The following is an 11,094-nucleotide window of genomic DNA, read 5'->3' on the forward strand; positions in this document are numbered from 1 at the left end:
AAAAGTCCAAGATTATATGAAGAAAAATAATTTTGCAAAAGAAAAAAAATCATGTCCATAAAAAAAGAGTATTCGTTAAGTGAATTTCATCGTAATCTTCACTATTGTGCAACAAAAGGATATTCGAAGTGCAAACTGGACAATGGCCAAATTACCATGTACATAGCAGTTGAGTGCCATGTACAAGTAGTACATTCATATGCAATGATCTTAGATTACTCTCAATGATCTTAGAAAATCTGTTNAAAAAAAAAAAAAAAAAAAAAAAAAAAAAAAAAAAAAAAAAAAAAAAAAATCATTAAATTTAGTTCTTTTATATCTTTTTTTTTTAAAAAAATAAGCACATCATTTAACATTTAAAAAACATCTTATGTGGCATAACACACATAAAAATGTATAACTTTTTTCTGGAATGGCATTTCTTTACAACATCTCTTGACAATAATGCTGTACACGGAGTTGCTGGACAGAATGCCCGAACCACATGTTCACCTGAAAATCAAAACGTAAAGAGATTTTATCAAAGATTTTTCAAAGATATTCTATGAAATTCTAGTCATTTAAAAATAATTTCTAAGAAATCTCTGGACTATGGTATAAGGTAAACTGAAGACTTATAATGTGTATAGTGCCAGAGCTGATGTCATAAATGTTTTCTACTTATAACAACTACTTTAAATTTAAATATTTTAAATTTAAAGTATATTCTACTTTAAATTTAAATATTTTCTACTACTTTATAATATTTAAATATTTTCTACTTCCATATTCTACTTTAAATTTAAATATTTTAAAATCTCAGACGATAAATATAAAACTGATCCCCTACGAAGAAGAGAAAGATACTTGCAAGATACTAAAAGATACTAAAAAATAAAACTGTCTTTTTTGTGATAACTTATAATCTTTGTCCATCCTCATAGTGAATTTTTAAATAATTTAGGATTCGCTATGTAGTTTCGCTGTATCACTGATTAATATCACTTTTTAATTTTTACTGATTAATTTCTAATTTATCTAATTAATGAAAATTTTATTTCTTAGGTGGTGCAGCAAATGTGCTTCAGAACAGTGAGTTATATTTAATGATTTTAAATGATGTAATGAGCTATTCTAAAATGGAATATTTTGTGTCAGATGAGGTTTCTTCGGGGCACTTTCGCTTTTTTTGAGTTTAGTGGCTTCCAACGATAGAAAAAAATTAAAACAACATTTTCAGAACTTGTCAGTCTAAGGGACCACTGTTTTCACTGTAACGAAGCTTTCGAAAAATATTTATTTGTAAATTATTTTTTAAAATAGATATATTTATAGCATATTTTATTGCTTCAAATAGTTCTGAATTTAATTTAACATTTAAGCATTCACCAGAACATTTTGCTGAAGTTCGTCATACCTTATAGAAATTTCTTTTTCTTGGAAATTATTACATAAAAACTGTGCAAATTCTTTTTTTTGGGGGGGGGGAGTTCATAAAACAGATGTTGATAAAAGATGTATTCTTCATGTGGATTTCATCGATAACGTCAATATTATGCAGCAACATATGATACGAAAGGCACACTGGGCAAATGACCAGATTATTTTTTTTAATGACTGGCACTGAACGTATAGTTCTTCGCTATGGAAGGTGCCAGATGTATTGCTCATTTTACCCTGCCTGGGGAGCACCTTATTGTGACCAATGTCACGGAGTCGAGCAGCATTATCCACGCCACGCTTCCACATATACCCGATCATAGAGTGGACATGTTCACACATCGCACACAACAGAGGACAACACGCGGAGAGAAACATCCATAATCTGAGCTGGATTCAAACCCGTAATCATTCACTTCGCAGTCCAGCACGCTTTCTGCTCTGCCACCTGGCCAGAAAATGACCGAACTACAATATACACAACAGTACAAGAAATATATTCATATGCAATAATCTCTGATTAATAAAATCAGATGACACCGATAATAAAATTTATTCGGCATAATTTTTTTTTTTTTTATGAATTAGCATTTCTTTGCAATGTCTCATGACAGTAATGCTATTTCACAGGATTGCTCGAACCACATGTTCACCAAACAGTAAAATAAAAGTTCAGAAAGTTTTAATTAATGATTTTTCAAACATAATCTCGAATTTTCTATTCATCCAAAAATAATTTATAAGAAAGTTCCGGACAATGGTATTAAGTAAACTAAGTACTCATGATGTTATCTACAAAAAAATGAACTCATTCCTTATTTTAATTCAAGTTTAAAATCTTTTAAAATAGCAGACAATAAATATAAAAACTAACCCACGACGAGAAAGAAAAAGTTACTTGCAAGTAATAAAACACCAAACACTTTTGTGAGAACTTATAAACTTATAATATTTGTCCTTCCTAATGGTGGATTTTTAAATAATTTAAGATTCACTATGTAGTTTTGCTGTATCACTGATTAATATCTTTTAATATTAGATTATCTTATTAATGAAAATTTCATTTTTCAGCTGGTTTATCACAAATGCTTGAAGACAGTGAGTAATATTTATTATTAATTAAATGATGTAAGAAGCTTATCTAAATAATTTCGTGGCAGATGAGGCATCTTCATTTTTTCTAGTTTATAGACTTCCAGCGATTGAAAAAATAAAAACATCTTTTTAAGAACTTCTTGTCAGTCTAAGGGACCGCTAGACCAAATAGGTTTCGAATCAGCTGTTATTTCTGTGATAACTTATGCTTGTTGATCAACGAAAACTACTATTGTATGGTGTTTATTTTTCTGTCTGCCAGGCACTTCAAATCCCATCTGAAGTACATATTTGCGATCTTATTATCAATCAGCTAAATTAGCTTATTCAGCTGAATTAGTTTCCCCTATCTAAACTGGCTAAATTAGCTTCGAAAATACTTTTTGCACAGTGAAAGTATTTTATTTCAAATTAGAAACCTTTATGACTTTTATTTTATTTTAAATAGTGCACTCTGATTGCAGATTTAAAGAAAATGATTAGATATGTGTTAATCAATATTGAGCTCATTAATTATAATAATGAAGGCAAACTGGTTTGAACAATGCTTATTCGGAAAACACAATCGAAGTTAAAGAGGTACTAATGTATGAATTATCCTGAGCTAATGATGACACACGTAAATTAAGAAAAAATTAAAAAAAAACTAATACATTATATTTTATTATGTTGTTATTCTATTGTTTCAGCAAACTTTACTCTTAAAGGAATTTACTCTTACAATTTGTAAAGGTCAAAAATTGGGCAATAGTTACATTCTAATTTGATCTTTGATTTGAATTGTACAAAAAAAGTTTCACACTTTCAAATGAAACTTCTAATAATTTACATGATGTTGGTTCGAGAATTAAGTTTTGTATTATAATAATGTAATTAATAAAAATCGAAACCATTGTACTATCTGAATTATTAATTTTTACAAACTTAATATTAGTAATGAAAATAATAATGATTAAATATAACAACTATTTTATTATTAATAACTGTAAAAAATTATTTTTATTTAATTTTCTTTAGTTTTCCTCTAAAAAATTGGAAAAAAATAAGCATTTTTAAACTTCCTATCTGTATTCGATATCAAGGTTTGTGATTTTCTTGAATAATATTTTAGTCGTTTTAAAGACGATTAATTAGATATCCCAAAGTTACGCCACCCCAGTTCAAGACTTTGTGGAAAAGAATTAATTTTCAAACATTTTACCATGTCATTTAGAACAACGTTTTACTTACCACATTAAAAAAAATTTTTAAACATTAAATTTTAAAATATTCCATACTCTAGGATGAATTTTAAACTGTGTAGCCAAAGGGTTAAAAAGTAACTTCAATTTACCATATAGGAAATACTTGAAATACTTAAGATTTTCTTTGAAATTACTGTTGTTATTTAGATTTAATTTATAGTGAAATATTTTATTTTCAGATGGTTTAGGAGAAGCTTTAAACAGAGGTGAGTAAAATTCATTGTTCTTAAATAATGTGATGAAAAATTTAAATTTTTTTTCTTGAACTCAAAAAACAAAATTCTCGTATTCTAAAAAATATTTTTTTGCTATATTTCATACTCTAAAATTGTATAGTGCCTCATATAGTATATTAAAAAAATAGTTTGTTTTTATTTATTTATTTGCTTTGATGAACTGAGTAAATTCGTTAGATTTTATGCCATCATTAAATTACAAACACTGTAAAGAAATTTTAGCTAAAATGGTATATTAAGCATCCCATGGTACACCAAAATTATTTCTTAAAGAATTAACATTTCGTTCGTATTTTTTAGATAAATTTTAACGTATTTAAAAAAAATTTAAGAAAATACGATTTGTGAAATACTTGGTTTAATGTTAATAATTTGAATTATTTAATTATTAAATGCTTCTTCATTTAGTGAGTGAGATGGTTAACAATGGTAAGTAGTTTTTAATATTTGAAAGATTTTGACACTTTTATTCGCCGTCTACGTTTATGTTACAACACAACTTGGAATTTCAGACAATGGCGCCATTCAATTTAAATATCTATAGTTAACTGAAATTAATGTCTCAACTTAATTAAACTTCAAAATCATTTTTACGTCCATTATAAATCAAGAATTTGAATTTTAAAGAAAGTCAATACTGCAAATAGCAGTAATAGATGAATATATTTTACAGATACCACATAATAATATTCTTGTTATTACGTTCTTTTTAACTATATCAGAATTCAATTTCATTTCATTTCGAAATATGCAGTTGAATTTTAAGCAAAGTTTAAGACCAATTAGATTTAAAAAGTTATCTACTCTAAAATTTTTATTGAACTACCCAATTTTCACTGTAAAAGAAATGTAAGAAAAATACTTATTTATAAATTCTTTTTAAAAAATGATATATTTATCGCACATATTATTGCTTCAATTAGTTCTAAATTTAATGTAAAATTTAAACTTTTACTCAATTTAAACATTCACTTGATAAACGACGTATTCCTCATGTAAATTTCATCGATAACGTCGCCATTATGCAGCGAGATGAGATATGAAAGGCACACTGAGCAAATGACCAATGTGTCTTTAGTATCTCATCTTAGTGACCTGGGCAAATAATATTTTTTTTTAACGGCAGGAACTGAACTTATCGTTCTTAGCTATGGAAGGTGCCGGAAGTATCGTTTATTTTACGTTGCTAGGGAGCACCTTTAGACCAATGTCACAGAGGCGAACCCACGCCACACTGACACAGATACCCGTTTATAGTATGGTCCACATTCACACATCACACACAACAGAGGACAACGCACAGAGGGAAACATCCATGCCCCGATCGAGATTCAAACCCGCTACAATCGACTTCGCAGTTAGGCACGCTAACCTCTCGGCCACCTGGGCGGCAAATGACCGAACTACCATATACACAGCAGTACAAGGAATATATTCATATGCAAAGATCTCAGATAAATAAAATCAGATGACTCCAGTAACAAAATTGCTGCAAGCATAATTATTGACAATTATTCTAATACTTCTTGAATATTTGAATATTTTTTGAATATTTGAATATTTCTTGAGTCTCCTTATGTAGAGATCTTGCATGGCGGTGCAGCATATAATTTAAAAAATAAACTTTTTCCTCGGCTTAACAAAACAAACAAAAATATGAAAACTTGTATCCGAATAGGCACTTCTTTGCAACTTCTCATGACAATAATGCAATAAATGGAATTGTTAGATTGAATTCTCGAACCACATATTCAGCAAAAAGTCAACTCTTGAGAAGTTTTTACTAATGATTTTTCAAAGATATTCTTGGATTTTCTAATCATCCAAACATAATTTCTGGGAAAGTTCTGGACAACGAGGGTTGCTATTTATATTTCTGGCCTAATAATGAAAAAACAAATATGTAGGATCGAAATTGGTTTTATTGCTTTTCAAAATATTCTCCATGATGATCAATACACTTTTGCATGCGTTTGAACCAATTTTCAAAGCACTTTTTCCAGTCCGATTGAGGTAACTCCAAAACATGCGTTTTGAATGCATCAACCGCTTCTTCGGGGGTCGAAAATCGTTGTCCACGTAATTTATTTTTGATGTGTGGGAATAAGAAGAAGTCATTGGGTGCCAAATCAGGGCTGTACGGCGGATGACCCATCAGTTCGATCTTTCGCTCCGTCAGAAATGCCTTTGTTTGAGTCGATGTGTGAGAGCTCGCATTGTCATGATGAAGAATGATTCGCCTGTTCTTCTGCTTTTTTCGAATTTCTCCGATGACTTCTGGCAAACAAATGGTCGTGTACCATTCAGAATTGACCGTCCTGCGTTGCTCTAACGCCACTGTTGCCACATGACCGTTAATGCCGAAGAAACAGGCAATCATTTGTTTCGATGTGCTTCTTCCTCGAACAACTTTTGTTGGTTTTGCCTCGTCTTGGAAGACCCATACAGTTGATTGCTGTTTTGTTTCCGGCTCATATGCATAGATCCATGATTCGTCACCTGTGTAGATGTTATACACAGCCTTTGATGTACCTTGAACGTATTTTTCCAACATTTCCTTGCACCAATCGACACGAGCCTTTTTTTGAGCGTTTGTCAGATTATGCGGGATCCAACGCGAACAAATTTTTTTTACGCTCAAATGTTCATGCAATATTTTATTGATGCTAGTCATACTAATGTCCAAAGACGCCTCTATCTCACGGTATGTCACATGACGATCTTGCTTTATCAGTTCACGCACAGCATCGATCTTTTCTGGCACAACAACGGATTTTGGACGACCTGCACGGGATTCGTCCTGGATCGAACATCGACCACGATTAAATTCGTTATACCAATTTTTTACAGTGCTGTAGGATGGCGCTTTATCGCTGAATAAAGAATTAAGTTCATCGAAGCACTCTTGTCTTGACAATCCACGTCGAAAGTTATGAAAAATAATGGCACGAAAATGTTCACGATTCAATTCCATTTTTTGAAAGAGAAGAACTTTTCAATTTACTGTCAACAACACAAATGAAGCTATAATGGTAAATCGTCTGCTGAATTTATGTTTGGAAATATCAAACTTTCGATTAAAATCGTCTGCGGTCGCCTAGCAACACTTACTGTTGCCAAGGCCAGAAATATAAATAGCAACCCTCGTATGGTATTAGATAAACTGATTACTCATGATGTGTATAGGGCCAGAACTGGAGATATAAATGTTATCTACTTCAGGAAACGAACTCCTTCCATATTCTAATTTAAAATTAAAAAATATTAAAATCTCAGACACTAAATATAAAACTAATCCCCGACGAGGAAGAAAAAAGATAATTTCAAATAATAAAACTGTCACTTCTGTGATAACTTATTATCTTTGTCCTTCCTTATAGTGAATTTTTGAATAATAAAGGATTTGCCATGTAGTTTTGATGTATCACTGATTAATATATATTGATATTAATTTATTTTGTAAATAAAAATTTTATTTTTTTAGATGGTTTAGCACAAGCGCTTGATAGCTGTGAGTGATATTTATTATTAGTTAAATAACGCATGGAGCTAATCTAAAATGGAATAATTTTGTGACAGATAAAGCTATTTTTGGGGCTCCAGCGTTTTCTTGAGTTTATTAGTTTCCAATGATAGAAAAAATAAACAAAACATTTTTTGAGAACTTCTTGTCTATCTAATTGACAGTAATAGGTTGTGAATCTGTCTTAATTTCTGCGATAACTTACACTTGTTGTTCTGCAAAGATTGCTATTGCGGGAATTTTTTTCTTCCCTGCTATGCACTTTAAATCCCATCTAAAGTACATGATTACGGTTTTATTATCGATGAGCTTACGGTTTACCGTAAGCTTATGACTAAAACCGTAATAAAATTTTATTACGGTTTTATTATCGATAAGCTATTAACGATAAGAATTATACAATAAATCTTTCAGATTCATTGAATAACTAAAGAAATTCATTCCCAATTAGGATTCCAAATTCATGGTCTTTAATTTTTATTGGATATGGCAATCCGAGTGCAAATTTAGTGACAATTTTCGGATATGTAATCATCAATAATGATGGTAGTAGTCCATGGCAAAATGTTGTGAATAGTGACAGGCACAATACCAGTGGAAAATATGCAAATATGAGCATTATTTTTATATATTTTAATGAATTATATATTTTAATGAATATTATATATTTTATGTATGTATTATATATTTTAATGAATTTAGGTATCTTAAAGTTACGCTTTTCTAATTGATGACTTTGGGACAAAAAACATTTTGTTTTTTGAATTTTCCATGAATTTTTGGAATTACGTTTTATTTCCCACATTAAATTGGTTTGGAAAATATAAATTGTAAAATATTCAAAATTCTATGTTGAATTGAACCTCCATGCTTTGAATTTTAAATTGTGTATCCAAAGGAAGATAACTTCAAAAGATCTCCGAAGTAACTCCACTTTACGATATATGAAATTTTTGAAATAGTTAAAACTTAATTTAAAATACTATCAAATCCATGATTTGCATAAATTACTGTTGTTATTCAGATTTAATTTATGTTGAAATATTTTATTTTTAGTTGGTTTAGGAGGCGTGGCGACCAGTGGTAAGTGAATTTCATTGCTTGTAAATGATATGATGAACCGTGTAAAAAATTTTCTTAAACTAAAAAATAAACTCTATTTTCTAAAACGGATCTTTATGCTGTATTTCATACTCTAAAATCAAATAATCTCATACAGTATATTAAAAAAATAGTTTCTTTTTATTCATTTCTTTTCATTCATTTTTTCGATAAACTTAGCAAATTTGTTAGCTTTTATGTCATGAATAAGTTCCACACCCTTGGATGAAATTATAATTAAAATGGCCTTTTAAGAATAGCGTAAAATTAAAATTAATACTTAACGAATAAACATCTAGTTTAATAATTTTTTTATATACATCTTAGATTGGAGTTAATTCTAAAGTTCAGAAATTCTAGAGAAGAAATTTCAAACAAGTTCACAAATTCTATACAGAAATTCTAACAGGATAAACTTAAAGTTTAAAATTTTAGCATATTTAAGGAAAATGTCAGAATTTTTTTTTCAAAAATACGATAGTTGAATACGTGAATTATTTAATCATTATATTTTTCCTCATTTAGTGAACGACGCGATTAATAATAGTAAGAAGTATTTTAATATTTATAAACTTTGGGGACTTTTATTTCCATTCTGCATCTGAGTTACAGCGAAACTCATAATTTTAGACCAAGACTGAAATATCTATAGTTATGATAGTAGAAAAAAATATACTAAAGACAATAGAGTCCATAAGTGTAGTTCTAATTCAATGTTAGCAACCAAAGTCAAGGCAGTAAAAAAATTGTAAACGTGTTCAAATGATCAAAATGATAATTTAAGATGACCTTATGTCATCAAACAATGTACATGTAGGGATATGATCAATACGTAATTGATTCGCTAGTGGACAATTCCTAAAAAAATAAAGCAAAATGTTGAAATTTCAGACTGTAACAAACTTGACATATTTTAAATCACTTTAATGTATGAAGTGTATATTAGAGTGCAGTGCAACTTAATTTTTATTAGTATTTAATTAATAATTAGTTAAATCATAATAATATTTACTAATAGAGTACTAATAGAAAATAACTAATAGAAACTAATTTATAAACTAACTGCTGAATATTGACTACGGAAGCAAACTATTTAATAGAAACTAACCTCGGAATATTTATAGAAGAAACTGTAAACCTGAAGGCAAGAGAACTCTAACCCTAGATCTGTCCACCACTGAGGAAAGTTTACGTCATCCCTGTGGTCAGTGCAAACTGGGTGTGAAATTCGAATCGACCAGTCATTGTTGGAATTCGACCTTGGTTCACCTAATTGGAAGGCGAACGCTATCCTCTGAGCCATCACTGCTTTGTTTAGTATGGAAACATTATGACAATTATGAGAAGAAAATCTATTTTTTTTTAAATTAAAATTTTTGTATATGTAGAATCCTAAATTACCAAGTTTTTGCCACTTCCTTAAGAAAAAACAGCAAAAAGTCATATTTTCCCTGAACAAAGCAGTATTTTTTTTTTTAAATATTTTTTTTTTGTTTTTTTTTACCATTGGAGTATTAAGTATATATTTTTTTTATATGTCCTCACGGTTGACCCTCGTTATACAGACATCAGTAGGGTAAATTGGTTCCCCACATTTTCAGGAGCACCATATTAGCGTGGTGTCCCTGAAAGTACTCCCACGCTAAGGACAGACAGAGAATGAAGAAACATCCATGCCTCATCCGGGATTCGAACCTAGGACCTTTCAGATGTGAAGTCAGCTCTCTGATTCCTAAACAGTCAGTCGGTGCATTAAGTATATATTTAATTATATGAACATGGTATTAAGTTAAATGCCTCGGACAATTTTTTTTCAAGTGAAAATGGTTTTTCTTAAAAAATAATATTACATACGTATTTATGATATGGATGTAGCATATGTTTCATTTTTAAGTTCGTAATAAGCCGATAATTCAAAAAGAAGTCAATGCTGAAAATTACCCTAATAGATATGAATACGTTTTAGAGATACCAAATAATAATTTTCTTATTATTATTACTTTCTCTTTAATTATTAAAAAATATTGTTGAATCCTCTATTGCCTGAATCCTGTTATGAATTCATAAACGTGAACAACTTTGCAGAATAACCATTAATACGATCAACCATTTCATTCCCGGATTTTAAATTTTAATCCTTACGTTATTTTGAAATGAAATGAGTAAAATTACAGGCAAACTAATCCATGTTCTTGAAATGAATCTATAACAAGAATCGCTTTAATGTGGAAATTACTTTTCATTTGCATTAAAAATGTTTTAATTTTTTTAGGTCAATTGGATCAACTTATAAGACCAGGTGAGCACATTTGTATCATTCAGTTATTAAATTATAATTCTTGATAAAAACAATGTAATGCAATATAGTATAATATAATATAATATAATATAATATAATATAATATAATATAATATAATGTAATGTAATGTAATGTAACGTAACGTAACGTAATATTACATTACATTACATTACATA

General features: G+C 29.4%; 1 protein-coding gene across 1 annotated transcript in view; it reads left to right on the forward strand.

Moving 5' to 3' along the window:
* LOC122270485 (uncharacterized) overlaps positions 1-11,094 on the forward strand; it is a gene marked incomplete in the record, with an annotated part of 34,920 nt that overhangs the window by 19,685 nt on the left and 4,141 nt on the right. Inside the window, 7 exon segments of the mRNA XM_071183064.1 lie at positions 1,045-1,071; positions 2,491-2,517; positions 3,938-3,964; positions 4,403-4,423; positions 7,479-7,505; positions 8,574-8,600; positions 10,891-10,917. Of these exon segments, the coding sequence (XP_071039165.1) occupies positions 1,045-1,071; positions 2,491-2,517; positions 3,938-3,964; positions 4,403-4,423; positions 7,479-7,505; positions 8,574-8,600; positions 10,891-10,917 (183 nt within the window).

The sequence above is a fragment of the Parasteatoda tepidariorum genome, chromosome 7 (assembly GCF_043381705.1).
Source record: "Parasteatoda tepidariorum isolate YZ-2023 chromosome 7, CAS_Ptep_4.0, whole genome shotgun sequence".
Lineage (NCBI taxonomy): Eukaryota > Metazoa > Arthropoda > Arachnida > Araneae > Theridiidae > Parasteatoda > Parasteatoda tepidariorum.